Below are 16,305 nucleotides of genomic sequence, written 5' to 3'. Positions count from 1 at the left end.
AGTTCGTTCCAGTCATTGGCAGCAGAGAACTGGAAGGAAAGGCGGCCAAAGGAGGAATTGGTTTTAGGGGTGACCAGTGAGATATACCTGCTGGAGCTCGTGCTACAGGTGGGTGCTGCTATGGTGACCAGTGAGCGGAGATAAGGCAGGGCTTTACCTAGCAAAGACTTGTAGATAACCTGAAGCCAGTGGGTTTGGCGACGAGTATGAAGCGAGGGTCAACCAATGAGAGTGTACAGGTCGCAATGGTGGGTAGTGTATGGGGCTTTGGTGACAAAACGGATGGCACTGTGATAGACTGCATCCAATTTGTTGAGTAGAGTATTGGAGGCTATTTTATAGATGACATCACCAAAGTCGAGGATTTGTAGGATAGTCAGTTTTATGAGTGGAGGAGGCTTTGTTGCGATACAGGAAGCCGATTCTAGATTTAATTTTGGATTGGAGATGTTTAACCTCTCTAGGGTCGGTGGGACCAAATCGTCCCACCTACGTAACAGCCAGTGGAATCCTGTGGCGCATTATTCAAATACCTTAGAAATGCTATTACTTCAATTTTTCAAACATATGACTATTTTACACCATTTTAAAGACAAGACTCTCGTTAGTCTAACCACACTGTCCGATTTCAAGAAGGCTTTACAACGAAAGCAAAACATTAGATTATGTCAGCAGAGTACCCAGCCAGAAATAATCAGACACCCATTTTTCAAGCTAGCATATAATGTCACATAAACCCAGAAGACAGCTAAATGTAGCACTAACCTTTTGATGCTCTTCATCAGATGACATAGGACATTATGTTATACAATACATGCATGTTTTGTTCAATCAAGTTCATATTTATATCAAAAACCAGCTTTTTACATTAGCATGTGATGTTCAGAACTAGCATACCCCCCGCAAACTTCCGGTGAATTTACTAAATTACTCACGATAAACATTCACAAAAAGCATAACAATTATTTTAAGAATTATACATACAGAACTCCTCTATGCACTCCATATGTCCGATTTTAAAATAGCTTTTCGGTGAAAGCACATTTTGCAATATTCTCAGTAGATAGCCCAGCATCACAGGGCTTGCTATTTAGACACCCTGCAAGTTTAGCACTCACCAAACTCAGAATTACTATAAGAAAAATTGGATAACCTTTGCTGTTCTTCATCAGAATGCACTCCCAGGACTTCTACTTCAACAACAAATGTTGGTTTGGTTCAAAATAATCCATAGTTATATCCAAATATCCTCTGTTTTGTTCCTGCATTCAAGACACTATCCGAATGGTAAAGAAGGGTGACGAGCACGACGCATTTCGTGACGACAAATTTCTAAATATTCCATTACCGTACTTCGAAGCATGTCAACCGCTGTTTAAAATCAAATTTTATTCAATTTTTCTCGTAAAAAATCGATAATATTCCGACCGGGAATCTGCGTTTAGGTAAAAAGACGAAAGAAAATAAAGCATGGGGTCGACTCGGGCACGCGCCTAAGCCCATTGTCCTCTGATCGGCCACTTGCCAAAGGCGATAATGTTTTTCAGCCAGGGGCTGCCTCGATATCATTCAGCTTTTTCCCGGGTTCTGAGAGCCTATGGGAGCCGTAGGAAGTGTCACGTTACAGCAAAGATCCTCAGTCTTCAATAAAAAGAGCCAAGATGAACAAGAACTTGTCAGACAGGCCACTTCCTGTTCAGAATCTTCTCAGGTTTTTGCCTGCCATATGAGTTCTGTTATACTCACAGACGCCATTCAAACAGTTTTAGAAACTTTAGGGTGTTTTCTATCCAAAGCCAATAATTATATGCATATTCTAGTTTCTGGGCAGTAGTAATAACCAGATTAAATCGGGTACGTTTTTTAATCCGGCCGTGTAAATACTGCCCCCTACCCCCAACAGGTTAATGTGAGTCTGGAAGGAGAGTTCACTCTAACCAGACCCCTAGGTATTTGTAGTTGTCCACGTATTCTAAGTCAGAGCCGTCCAGAGTAGTGATGCTGGACGGGCGGGCAGGTGCGGGCAGTGATCGATTGAAGAGCATGCATTTAGTTTTACCTGCGTTTAAGAGCAGTTGGAGGCCATGGAAGGAGAGTTGTATGGCATTGAAGCTCGTCTGGAGGTTAGTTAAGTGTCCAAAGAGGGGCCAGAAGTATACAGAATGGTGTCGTCTGCATAGAGGTGGATCAGAGAATCACCAGCAGCAAGAGCAACATCATTGATGTATACAGAGAAGAGTCGGCCCGAGAATTGAACCCTGTGGCACACCCATAGACTGCCAGAGGTCCGGACAACAGGCCCTCAGATTTGACACACTGAACTCTATCAGAGAAGTAGTTGGTAAACCAGGGGAGGCAATCATTTGAGAAACCAAGCCTGTCGAGTCTGCCAATAAGAATGTGGTGATTGACAGAGTCGAAAGCCTTGGCCAGATCGATGAATACGGCTGCACAGTATTGTCTCTTATCGATGGCGGTTATGTCGTCGTTTAGGACCTTGAGCGTGGCTGAGGTGCACCCATGACCAGCTCTGAAACCAGATTGCATAGCGGAGAAGGTACGGTGGGATTCGAAATGGTCGGTAATCTGTTTAACTTGGCTTTCAAAGACCTTAGAAAGACAGGGTAGCATAGATATAGGTCTGTAGCAGTTTGGGTCTAGAGTGTCCCCCCCCCTTTGAAGAGAGGGATGACCGCGGCAGCTTTCCAATCTTTGGGAATCTCAGACGAGAGGTTGAACAGGCTAGTAATAGGGGTTGGAACAATTTTGGCAGATCATTTTAGAAAGAAAGGGTCCAGATTGTCTAGCCCGGCTGATTTGTATGGGGGTCCAGATTTTGCAGCTCTTTCAGAACATCAGCTATCTGGATTTGGGTGAAGGAGAAATGGTGGGGGCTTTGGCGGGTTGCTGTGGAGGGTGCCGGGCAGTTGACCGGGATAGGGGTAGCCAGGCGGAAAGCATGGCCAGCTGTAGAGAGATGCTTATTGAAATTCTCAATTATAGTGGATTTAATTGGTGGTAACAGTGTTTTCCTAGCCTCAGAGCAGTGGGCAGCTGGGAGGAGGTGCTCTTATTCTCCATGGACTTTACAGTGTCCCAGAACTTTTTGGAGTTAGTACTACAGGATGCAAATTTCTGTTTGAAAAAGTTAGCCTTGGCGTTTCTAACTGCCTGTGTATATTGGTTTCTGACTTCCCTGAAAAGTTGCATATCACGGGGGCTATTCGATGCTAATGCAGGACGCCACAGGATGTTTTTGTGCTGGTCAAGGGCAGTCTGGAGTGAACCAAGGACTATATCTAGTTCTACAGGTCAATGTCATTCCAGGACACCCCGGCCAGGTCGATTAGAAAGGCCTGCTCGCAGAAGTGTTTTGGGGAGCGTTTGACAGTGAGTGGTGGTCATATGGTCGCAGACCCATTACGGATGCAGGCAATGAGCCAGTGATCGCTGAGATCTTGATTGAAAACAGCAGAGGTGTATTTGGAGGGCGAGTTGGTCAGGATGATATCAATGAGGGTGCCCATGTTTACGGATTTGTAGTTGTACCTAGTAGGTTCATTGACAATTTGTGTGAGATTGAGGGCATCAAGTTTAGATTGTAGGATGGCCGGGGTGTTAAGCATGTCCCAGTTTAGGTCACCTAGTAGCATGAGCTCTGAAGATAGATGGGGGGCAATCAATTCATGTATGGTATCGAAGGCACAGCTGGGGGCATAGGAAGGTCTATAGCAAGCGGCAACAGTGAGAGACTTGTTTCTGGAAAGGTGTATTTTTAGAAGTAGAAGCTCGAATTGTTTGGGTACAGACTTGGATAGTAATACAGAACTCTGCAGGCTTATCTTAGTCTCACGAGACGTTTAAACCAGGTGATGTCATCGCATATGTAGGAGGTGGAACAACATGGTGGGTTAAGGCATATTGAGCAGGGCTAGAGGCTCTACAGTGAAATATGACAGTAATCACTAACCAGGACAGTAATGGACGAGGCATATTGATATTAGAGAGAGGCATGCGTAGCCAAGTGAACATATGGGTCCAGTGAGTGGTTGGGCTGACTGGGGACACTGCGATTCAGACAGTTAGCAGGCTGTGGCTAAACAAGCTAGCAGTTAGCAGGCCGTGGCTAAACAAGCTAGCAGTTAGCAGGCCGTGGCTAAACAAGCTAGCAGTTAGCAGGCCGTGGCTAAACAAGCTAGCAGTTAGCAGGCCGTGGCTAAACAAGCTAGCAGTTAGCAGGCCGTGGCTAAACAAGCTAGCAGTTAGCAGGCCGTGGCTAAACAAGCTAGCAGTTAGCAGGCCGTGGCTAAACAAGCTAGCAGTTAGCAGGGCGTGGCTAAACAAGCTAGCAGGCCGTGGCTAAACAAGCTAGCAGGCCGTGGCTAAACAAGCTAGCAGGCCGTGGCTAAACAAGTTAGCAGGCCGTGGCTAAACAAGTTAGCAGGCCGTGGCTAAACAAGTTAGCAGGCCGTGGCTAAACAAGTTAGCAGGCCGTGGCTAAACAAGTTAGCAGGCCGTGGCTAAACAAGTTAGCAGGCCGTGGCTAAACAAGTTAGCAGGCCGTGGCTAAACAAGTTAGCAGGCCGTGGCTAAACAAGCTAGCAGGCCGTGGCTAAACAAGCTAGCAGGCCGTGGCTAAACAAGCTAGCAGTTAGCAGACCGGGGCTAAACAAGCTAGCAGTTAGCAGACCGGGGCTAAACAAGCTAGCAGTTAGCAGACCGGGGCTGGCAAGCTAGAGTTAGCAGAGTTAGCAGTTAGCAGGTTCGGGAGACGTTGTGATGGGGTAAGTCTGTTTTTGCCTCTTCGTGCGGTGACGTCGATAGACCAGTCGTGGAATTAGTAGGGTTCCAAGTAGCTCTAGATAGCTAGTAGGCCGTGGTTAGCAGAATGGGCCTTCAGCGGATGTCGCGCCTGAGGGGCCTGTTGGAATCCTCAGGCAGATTGTCGGTATTCCAGTCGTAGAGGATCGGCGGGGTTCCGTGCCCCGTACCGGCAGTAGAAGGGGTCCGGATATTGTAGCCCAGGAGTGGGCTTCGGTGGTAGCACAGGAGCCCTGGCTGGGCCAGCTTCAGGCTAATTGGTGCTTGCTCCGGGATGGAAACGCTAGCCAGGAGTAGTCACCTGGGATTGCGGTTAGCTAGTTGCGAAGATCCAGATGAAAATGTTCAGAGTTTGCGGTAGGAATCCGGGGATATGGGGGGGAAAAAATATATAAAATAATCATAGGTCCATTATGCTCTGGTTTGAGTCACGTTGTTCAAACTGGCGAGAGCTTTCCGAGCTAAAGGTTAGCTGATGACCACTAGCAGTGGTCTGACTGATAGCTGGTAAGTAGTTAGCTGGCTAGCTTCAGTTGAGGGATTCCAGATCTGAGGTAAATATATAAAATCAGATCCACACCACATTGGGTGAGGCGGGTTGCAGGAGAGGGTTTAGAAGTTGAGGTTTAGGAAAATATTTAAAAAATACCCATATAGGGTTCCATAGGTATCCGGTCTAAAGTAGTGCACTATATAGGGAATAGGGTTCCTTAGGGCTCTGGTCTAAAGTAGTGCACTATATAGGGAATAGGGTTCTATAAGGATCCGGTCTGAAGTAGTGGACTATATAGGAAATAGGGTTCCATAGGGCTCCCGTCTAAAGTAGTGCACTATATAGGAAATAGGGTTCCATAGGGCTCCGGTCTAAAGTAGTGCACTATATAGGGAATAGGGTTCTATAAGGATCTGGTCTAAAGTACTGAACAAATAGGGAATAGGGTTCCATAGCAGTTGTTGAGGGTTATGGGATCTGTTTGTTAGCCTGTAATTTCTGTCTTCCTATAAAAGGGGGTGTTTCACTGGTTGTGGGAGGAGCATAATGTCTACTTTATTACATCTGACCCTCATTCAGAGCCCTTCACTTTCCCCACATTTTTTACGTTAAAGCCTTATTCTATAATGACATCGCAATACCCCGTAATGACATCGCAATACCCCGTAATGACATCGCAATACCCCGTAATGACATCGCAATACCCCGTAATGACATCGCAATACCCCGTAATGACATCGCAATACCCCGTAATGACATCGCAATACCCCGTAATGACATCGCAATACCCCGTAATGACATCGCAATACCCCGTAATGACATCGCAATACCCCGTAATGACATCGCAATACCCCGTAATGACAAAGGAAAACACTTTTTTATTTTTATTTTTTTAGATCTGTTTTCAAATGTATTAAAAATAAAATACCTTATCTACCTCTGTATTCAGACCCTTTGCTATGAGACTCGAAATTGATCTCAGGTGCATCCTGTTTCCATTGATCATCCTTGAGATGTTTCTACAACTTGATTGGAATCCACCTGTGGTAAATGCAATTGATTGGACATGATTTGGAAAGGCACACACCTGTCTATATAAGGTGGCGCAGTTGATAGTTCCATAGGGATCTGGTCTGAGAGCAAAAACCAAGCCATGAGGTTGAAGGAATTGTCCGTAGAGCTCCGAGTTCGAGAGCTCGTCTGTGGAGATGGTTGTCCTTCTGGAAGGTTCTCCCATCTCTGCAGCACTCCACCAATCAGGCCTTTATGGTAGAGTGGCCAGACGGAAGCCACTCCTCAGTAAAAGGCACATGACAGCCCGCTTGGAGTTTGCCAAAAGGCACCTAAAGGACTCTCAGACCAGGAGAAACAAGATTCTCTGGTCTGATGAGACCAAGATTGAACTCTTTGACCTGAATGCCAAGCTTCACGTCAGGAGGAAACCTGACACCATCCCTACAATGAAGCATGGTGGTGGCAGCATCCCTACAGCATGCTGTGGTGATGTTTTTCAGTGGCAGGGACTGGGAGACTAGTCAGGATCGAGGGAAAGATGAACGGAGCAAAGTACAGAGATCCTTGATGAAAACCTCCTCCAGAGCGCTCAGGACCTCCGACTGGGGTGAAGGTTCACCTTCCAACAGGACAACGACCCTAAGCACACAGCCAAGACAACGCAGGAGTGGCTTCAGGACAAGTCTCTGAATGTCCTTGAGAAGCCCAGCCAGAGCCCGGACTTGAACCCGATCAAACATCTCTGGAGAGACCTGAAAATAGCTGTGCAGCGACGCTCCCCATCCAACCTGACAGAGCTTGAGAGGATCTGCAGAGAAGAATGGGAGAAACTCCCCAAATACAGATGTGCCAAGCTTGTAGCCTCATACCCAAGAAGACTCGAGGCTGTAATCGCTGCTAAAGGTGCTTCAACAAAGTACTGTGTGTAGGGTCTGAATACTTATGTAAATGTGATATTTCAGATTTTTTTATCTTTAATACGTTTCCAAAATGTCTAATGTCTGCTTTGTAATTATGGGGTATTATGTGTAGATTGTTCCCCCCCCCTCAATGTAATCCATTTTAGAATGGGGCTTTAACGTAACAAAATGTGGAAAAAGTGAAGGGGTCTGAAAACCTTCTGAAATGCACTGTATATTTTGAGAACATTTACTAAGGTTTTTTTCTGGGAGTATGGAGCTCCCTCGTTAGGTTCCCCTAGACCAGATTACTATGTGCCAGCCGAACTGAAGCATGCTGACACCCTAATTTCCTGTCCTCTCCTTCAGGGGTGTTGGTTGTGCGGCCTCCTGCTGGGACTGACAACAAGGAGGACAAGAGCAGAGGAGCCATGAAGCTCCGAGTGGACCTCTCCCGGAGAAAGACAGGTTCGTCTCCTCACTATATACCACACTGCTACCAACCAGGGGATAGTCAGAGAAGCCCCCAAGGTTTTGACCAGATGGGGTGTTCCTACGGCCTAATAATCACAACTGCTGCCAGTTTAATTACATTTTAGTCATGTAGCAGACGCTCTGATCCAGAGCGACTTACAGTAGTGAATGCATAGATTTCATTTATTTTTTTGTACTGGCCCCCCGTGGGAATCGAACCCACAACCCTGGCGTTGCAACCAACTGAGCCACAGGGAATGACCGTTTGGGATTGATATTTGTGTTTATTAGGGATCCCCATTTGCTCCTCTTCCTGGGGTCCAAACGCATTAAAGCAGTTACATCACCTAAAACAACAGAAATCGACAGGTACGCCGCCAAAAATGACAAACAACATTACATGGTTGCATCACTGCCTGGTACGGCAACTGCTCGGCTTCCAACCGCAGGGCACTACAGAGGGGAGTACGAACGGCCCAGTACATCACTGGGGCCAAGCTTTCTGCCATCCAGGACCTCTATACCAGGCGGTGTCAGAGGAAAGGCCCTACAAGTTGTCAGAGACTCCAGCCACCCCCAGTCATAGACTGTTCTCTCTGCTACCGCACGGCAAGCGGTACCGATGCACCAAGTCTAGGACCAAGAGGCTTCAAAACAGCTTCTACCCCTAAGCCATAAAACTCCTGAACACCTAATCAAAAGGCTACTCAGACTATTTACATTGCCTTGTTGGGGAAGGGCCCATAAATTTCCCATAAGCATTTCACTGTTAGTCTACACCTGTTTACAACGCATGTGACGAAGACAATTTTATTTGAACTTTTCTAGCTAGTGCCCAGGGTTGCTAATTTCCCATGTTTACTTAAAAAAAAAAAAAAATGGTGGAAGCCCCATTTTTGTTAAACCGTTGGCCAACCTAATCCTGGTAATTTAGGTCCCTTGTCCAAAATGTAATTTTATAGAGCCCAAGTTCCACTCAAACTGATGATTGGCTGTGCCATTACTGAGTAACGTTACCAGTCTCCTCATTGAGGAGTACTCTACTGAATACAGTAGTTATAATCTATATTCTAGCCTTGCTGTTAGTGAGTTTAGTGTCTGTCACTTTTCTCTTTATAGTGCACTACATTTCACTAGTTAAATAAAGGTAAGAAAGTAATACAAATTTGACTTGGGTGCAGAATAGGGTGGCATTTGGTACAGATCTTCAGAATGAAACGGACTCCTCAGATGGATCATTAATGTTCTTACGTGACGCCGTCCTGTACGCCGTGAATGAAACGCGTGTTAAAGGTAATTATGATGCAACTAGGATGGTGATACGATACGGATTACAATTATCATCATGAATATTAAGGCTTTACGCACTACATGTTACACGTAGACACTCAACCATGCAAAATGGCGGAGTTAATATTTATTTGGACATCGCACATTATAGTCTTACTCTTTATACAGACATCATACACACTCTCACTATATCACATCCAATATCACACACATCAACCTACTCAGATTTACTTACACACATCTTGTCTCAATTTTCTAACATCTGTGGCATTGGCTCACAGGCAAACAGGCAACGGAATAAAACAAATATTGCTAGAACCTATTTCTTGATTTGTAAATATCAGACATTTGAAAGCTCTAGTTTTGACCTTCATAATACCTCTGATGGCAGTAACTTTACAAGCACTAATTATGGTCAGTTTAGCCTGAGAAGAGTATCTAGTTATGGTAAGGGGTGAAATAAGTATAGCTGGTTATAATTGTAACGGTTTAGCAGATTATAAAAGATCAGTCTTTATATGGCTAAAAGAAAAGGAATATAACATATACTGTTTACAGGAAACTCACTCTACTTCCTTAGATGAAGTTTACAGGAAACTCACTCTACTTCCTTAGATGAAGTTTACAGGAAACTCACTCTACTTTCTTAGATGAAGTTTACAGGAAACTCGCTCTACTTCCTTAGATGAAGTTTACAGGAAACTCGCTCTACTTCCTTAGATGAAGTTTACAGGAAACTCGCTCTACTTTCTTAGATGAAGTTTACAGGAAACTCACTCTACTTCCTTAGATGAAGTTTACAGGAAACTCACTCTACTTCCTTAGATGAAGTTTACAGGAAACTCACTCTACTTCCTTAGATGAAGTTGCGTTGGTAAAGGAACGGGGTGGTGAAATAATTTTCTGTCATGGACAACGGAACTCGAAAGGTGTGATGATATTAATTAACAAAAATGTCGATCTGAATGTGCAAATAGTCAGGAATGATTCACAAGGAAGGTGGATCCATTTGAATATGAAAGTGGACGAAAAAGAGATTTTGCTCATTAATCTATATGGTCCAAATCAGGATGATCCACACTTCTTCGAAAACATTTATACCAATGTATTGAACTTACAGGCAACAAATGATGTAATCATTATGGTAGTGGACTATAACACAGTGTTAAGTACCTCAATGGACCATAAAGGTAATCACTCTACAAACTATCATCACAAAAGCCCGTAAGTAAATCACAAATATTATGGACACATTAGAAAGAGTGGATATTTGGAGACTTAATCAAGCTAGTCGTCTTTACTACTTGTCTCTTTCTCTCTTGAATCAAAAGGTTAAACAAGTTTTAATAGAAGACAGAATACAGAAGATCATCATCTAATTGGTATTCACATAACTCTTATAGATTTTCAACGTGGACGGGGATATTGGACATTTAATCAAAGTTTGCTGGAGGACAACTTAGTTACAAAATAATTTATAACTGAATTTTTCTAGTATAATATTGGTTCAGCAAATCCCCATATTGTTTGAGATGCCTTTAAATATACCTTCAGGGGTCATTTAATATTCATCAATAATAAAAAAGCAGTTTCTGGCTAAAGAGACAAGACTAACAAGGGAAATCCATGAACTAATAGTACAGGTAGATGGCAATAAAAACGATACTACAGAGATACAAAATAAGTTAGAGGAAAAACAAAAATAACTTGAGGAGCTTATTCAACAACGATCTAATGTAATCTATGACAAAAATAAAGCCAACTGGATGGAATATGGAGAAAAATGCACAGAATTCTTCCTGAATCTCCAATACAGGAACGCTAACCAATAAGAATTTGCAGAAACTCGTTACTGAAGACGGAGTCATCTATGATTCTCCGAATGATATTTGAAAAGAGGAAGCTAATTATTTTAGGCACATGTTCTCTTTTCCGTCTCATCCTCTCCCACTGAATGAAGATTACGGTAAGGAATTCTTTCCAAATAATATAAAAAATATTGAGAATTAACAAATTTACAGAAAGATCAGTGCGAAGGCTACATTACAGAGGAAGAACTTTTTGAGGCTATTAAATCCTTTCCGTCTGGGAAAACCCCAGGGCTTGATGGCATACCGGTAGAGGTTATCAAAAAAAATACTTGATATTACTAAAAGCTCCATTGTTAGATGAGTCAAGATGGCGTAGCAGTCAGATATTCTAAAAGCTCCGGGTTGATTCCAAGATGGCGTAGCAGTCAGATATTCTAAAAGCTCCGGGTTGATTCCAAGATGGCGTAGCAGTCAGATATTCTAAAAGCTCCGGGTTGATTCCAAGATGGCGTAGCATTAAGACGTCGTGTCCCGTGTGTATATTTATCTTTTTTATATCTTTCTTCTTCGCATATATTTAAACAATTTTATTCTTAACTACAACATAGTCTCCTGCAATCCACCTCACCCAATGTGCATATCTTTTTTTCCCCTCCGTATATATTTCGTACATTATTTTTTATATTTTTAACCTCAGTTTCAATTTACTCTCCTGCAATCCACCTCACCCAATATTGTATGGATCTGCTATTTTCTTCACTTTAGAACCGGAACCCCCAACAGAAGCTAGCCAGCTAACTAGCTACTAGCTAGTAGTCAGCTATCGGCCATCAGCTAACCTTTAGCTCAGACAACTCTTGCCAGTCTGCACAGCACGGACTCATTTTTCTCCGTATCCGGATTCCTACCGCAAGCTTTGAACCTTTTTCACCTGGATCATCGCAGCTAGCTAGCTGCTATCCGAGTCGCCACTCCTGGCTAACATCTCTGTCCCGACGCAAGAACCAATTAGCCTGGTGCTAGCCTTTGCTAGGCCCATCTCCCGGCTAGCAAAAGAGGTCCATCAGCCACTCCTTGGGCTACAATACCTGTTTTGTCAATTGGCCTGGACCCCTTTTACTGCGGACACGGAGCCCCGCTGATCCACGATGACTGGTCTGCCGACGTAACCGTCCAAGGGGGCTACAACTGACTCTTCCGTCGCGACGTCCCCCTAAGGCCCTTCTGCTAGCCCCGGCCTGCTAGCTGTCTGAATCGCCGTGTCTCCAGCCCGCCGGACCCCTATGATCACTCGGCTACGCATGCCTCTCCCTAATGTCATTATTCCTTGTCCATTGCTGATTTGGTTAGTGATTATTGCCTTATTTCACTATAGATCCTCCAGCCCTGCTCAATACGCCTTAGCTAACCCTTTAGTTCCACCCTCCACACGCATGGGGTGACATCACCTGGTTTAAATGATGTTTCTAGAGACAAAACCTCTCTCATCGTCACCCAATGTCTAGGTTTACCTCCACTGTATTCACATCCCACCATACCCTTGTCTGTACATTATGCCTTGAATCTATCTACACTCTGCAAACCCGAATGTCCTAGCCGTGTCTGAATCCGGGCTTAGGAAGACCACCAAAAAGCCTGAAATTTCCATGCCTAACTATACCATTTTCTGACAAGATAGCACTGCCAAAGGGGACGGAGTTAGCCTGCAGAGTGCTGTCTTACTATCCAGGTCTGTGCCCAAACAATTTGAGCTTCTACTTTTTAAAAATCCACCTTTCCAAAAACAAGTCTCTCACCGTTGCCGCTTGCTATAGACCACCTTCTGCCCCCAGCTGTGCCCTGGACACCATATATGAATTGATAGGCCCCCAATCTGTCCTCAGAATTTGTGCTGTTAGGTGACCTAAACTGGGACATGCTTAAATCCCAGGCCATCCTACAATCCTAGCTTGATGCCCTCAATCTCACACAAATTATCAATGAACCTACCAGGTACAACCCCAAATCTGTAAACACAGGCACCCTCATAGATATCATCCTAACCAACCTGCCCTCTAAATACACCTCTGCTGTCTTCAACCAGGATCTCAGCGATCACTGCCTCATTGCCTGCGTCCGTAATTGGTCTGTGGTCAAACGACCACTTATCACTGTCAAACGCTCCCTAAAACACTTCAGCGAGCAGGCCTTTCTAATCGACCTGGCCGGTGTGTCCTGGAATGCACATAGCTGACCATGTAGAACCAGGCAGATATAGCCCTTGGTTCACTCCAGACCTGATGCCCTTGACCAGCACAAAAACACACATCCTGTGGCGTTCTACATTAGCATCAAATAGCCCCCGTAATATGCAACTTTTCAGGGAAGTCAGAAACCAATATACACAGGCAGTTAGAAAAGCCAAGGCTAGCTTTTTCAAACAGAAATTTGCATCCTGTCTCCAAAATTCTGGCACTGTAAAGTCCATGGAGAATAAGACCCCTCCCAGCTGCCCACTGCTCTGAGGCTAGAAACACTGTCACCACCAATATCTTATTTCTATTCTTCATGCTTTCCCTGCCTATCCTGCCCGGCACCCTCCAGAAGCCCCCACCATTTTCTCCTTCACCCAAATCCAGTCAGCTGATGTTCTGAAAGAGCTGCAAAACCTGGACCCGTACAAATCAGCCGGGCTAGACAATCTGGACCCTCTCTTTCTAAAATTATCTGCGAAATTGTTGCAACCCCTATTACTAGCCTGTTCAACCTCTCTTTCGTATCGTCTGAGATTCCCAAAGATTGGAAAGCAGCTGCGGTCATCCCCCTCTTCAGAGGGGGGGACACTGTTGACCCAAACTGCTACAGACCTATATCTATGCTACCCTGTCTTTCTAAGGTCTTCGAAAGCCAAGTTAACAAACAGATCACCGACCATTTCGAATCCCACCGTACCTTCTCTGCTATGCAATCTGCTTCCAGAGAGGTCATGGGTGCACCTCAGCCACGCTCAAGGTCCTAAACGATATAACCTCCATCGATAAGAGACATTACTGTGCAGCCGTCTTCATCGACCTGGCCAAGGCTTTCGACTCTGTCAATCACCGCGTTCTTATTGGCAGACTCGACAGCTTTGGTTTCTCAAATGATTGCCTCTCCTGGTTCACCAACTACTTCTCTGATAGAGTTCAGTGTGTCAAATCGGCGGGCCTGTTGTCCGGACCTCTGGCAGTCTATGGGGGTGCCACAGGGTTCAATTCTCGACTCTTTTCTCTGTGTACTTCAATGATGTCGCTCTTGCTGCTGGTGATTCTCTGATCCATCTCTACGCAGACGACACCATTCTGTATACATCTGGCCCTTCTTTGGACACTGTGCTAACAAACCTCCAGACGAGCTTCAACGCCATACAACTCTCCTTCCGTGGCCTATAACTGCTCTTAAATGCAAGTAAAACCAAATGCATGCTCTTCAACCGTTCGCTGCCCACACGCCCGACTAGCATCACTATTCTGGACAGTTCTGACTTAGAATATGTGGACAACTACAAATACCTGGGTGTCTGGTTGGACTGTAAACTCTCCTTCCAGACTCATATTAAGCATCTCCAATCCAAAATTAAATCTAGAATCGGCTTTCTATTTCGCAACAAAGCATCCTTCACTCATGCTGCCAAACATACCCTCGTAAAACTGACCATCCTACCGATCCTTGACTTGGGCGATGTCATTTACAAAATAGCCTCCAACACTCTACTCAGCAAATTGGATGCAGTCTATTACACTGCCATCCATTTTGTCACCAAAGCCCCATATACTACCCACTGCGACCTGTATGCTCTCGTTGGCTGGCCCTTGCTTTATATTCGTCGCCAAACCCACTGGCTCCAGGTCATCTATTAGTCTTTGCTAGTTTAAGCCCCGCCTTCTCTCAGCTCACTGGTCACCATAGCAGCACCCACCCGTAGCACGCGCTCCAGCAGGTATATTTCACTGGTCACCCCCAAAGCCAATTCCTACTTTGGCCGCCTTTCCTTCCAGTTCTCTGCTGCCAATGACTGGAACGAACTGCAACAATCACTGAAGCTGGAAACGCTTATCTCCCTCACTAGCTTTAAGCACCAGCTGTCAGAGGAGCACACACATCACTGCACCTGTACATAGCCCATCTGTAAATAGCCCATCCAACTACCTACCTCATCCCCATACTGTATTTATTTATTTATCTTGCTCCTTTGCACCCCAGTATCTCTACATTCACACTCATACTTGCACACTCATCTTCTGCACATCTATCACTCCAGTGTTTAATTGTTTAATTTCGCCACTATGGCCTATTTATTGCCTTACCTCCCTTATCCTACCTCATTTGCACACACTGTATATAGACTTTTTCTATTGTATTATTGACTGTATGTTTGTTTATTCCATGTGTAACTCTGGTGTTTGTCGCACTGCTTTGCTTTATCTTGGCCAGGTCGAAGTTTTAAATGAGAACTTGTTCTCAACTGGCCTGGTTAACCTCTTTGGGTAGGTGTGGCACTAGCGCCTGGCCGCGACAACATCCGGTGAAATCGCAGAGCGCGATATTCAAATGACAGAAATGGTAATATTGAACATTCATGAAAATACAGGTGTCCTACATCATTTGAAAGCTTAACTTCTTGTTAATCCAGCCGCTCTGTCAGATTTCAACAAGGCTTTCTGGCGAAAGCACACCATGTGATTATCTGAGGACAGCGCCCAGCACACAAAAGCATTACATACTTTTTCCAACCAAGCAGACTCAGTAATCCACCGGTTTCCCTCGTTCAAAACGCATACAAATGAATCCCGTAAGTTACCAATAAACTTCTTCCAAACATATCAAACAACGTTTCTAATTAATCCCCTAATATGTAAATAAACAATAACATTTTAGACGGGTAATACCGGAGACCATTACCGGAGATGAATAACGAAGTACGCGCACTCACCGGAACGTGCAACAAACACTACAGCCAAAATGGGAGCCACTTACTAAAACTACAAATTCTAGCTCATTTTTTCAAAAAAAAACAAGCCTGAAACTCTTTCTAAAGACCGTTGACATCTAGTGGAAGCCCTGGGAACTGCATCCTGGGAGGACTTCCTTTTTATATTCCCATTGACCCCCATAGTAATCAAGGGTGAGCTGAAAACAATCCTCCGGTTGGGGATTTACCCAATAAATTACTGGGAGCTAATATGTCTCATTTCAGACCTTAATAGTGGGATTTCTTGTTGTTGGCAGGTAAAATGAGTAAGGCCTCAGCTGAATCTACAGACCAAGTGATGGAGGAGGAAGTAGGTCAACTTCCGATTACAGTCCAGAAGGAGGAGGAGGAGGAGGAGGAAGTAGATCAACTTCCGATTACAGACCAAATGGAGGTAGGTCAACTTCAGATTGTCTTTCTATGTCCCCTGCTTACTTTTTAAAATGTATCCACCTGGGCACAAACATTGTTTTACCAAAAACGGTAGTGCACTAGATAGGGAATAGGGTGCCA

The 16,305-nt window shown here is 44.6% G+C and overlaps 1 protein-coding gene across 1 annotated transcript in view; it reads left to right on the top strand.

The window, feature by feature from the left end:
* Nucleotides 1-16,305, top strand: part of LOC106604099 (transcriptional regulator ATRX) — a 115,636-nt gene that overhangs the window by 6,142 nt on the left and 93,189 nt on the right. The window contains exons 4-5 of the mRNA XM_045719390.1: nt 7,597-7,695; nt 16,050-16,186. Of these exons, the coding sequence (XP_045575346.1) occupies nt 7,597-7,695; nt 16,050-16,186 (236 nt within the window). The remainder of the gene's footprint in view (nt 1-7,596; nt 7,696-16,049; nt 16,187-16,305) is intronic.

This window comes from Salmo salar, chromosome ssa05, assembly GCF_905237065.1.
Source record: "Salmo salar chromosome ssa05, Ssal_v3.1, whole genome shotgun sequence".
Lineage (NCBI taxonomy): Eukaryota > Metazoa > Chordata > Actinopteri > Salmoniformes > Salmonidae > Salmo > Salmo salar.
This window is presented reverse-complemented; position numbering and strand designations above follow the sequence as displayed.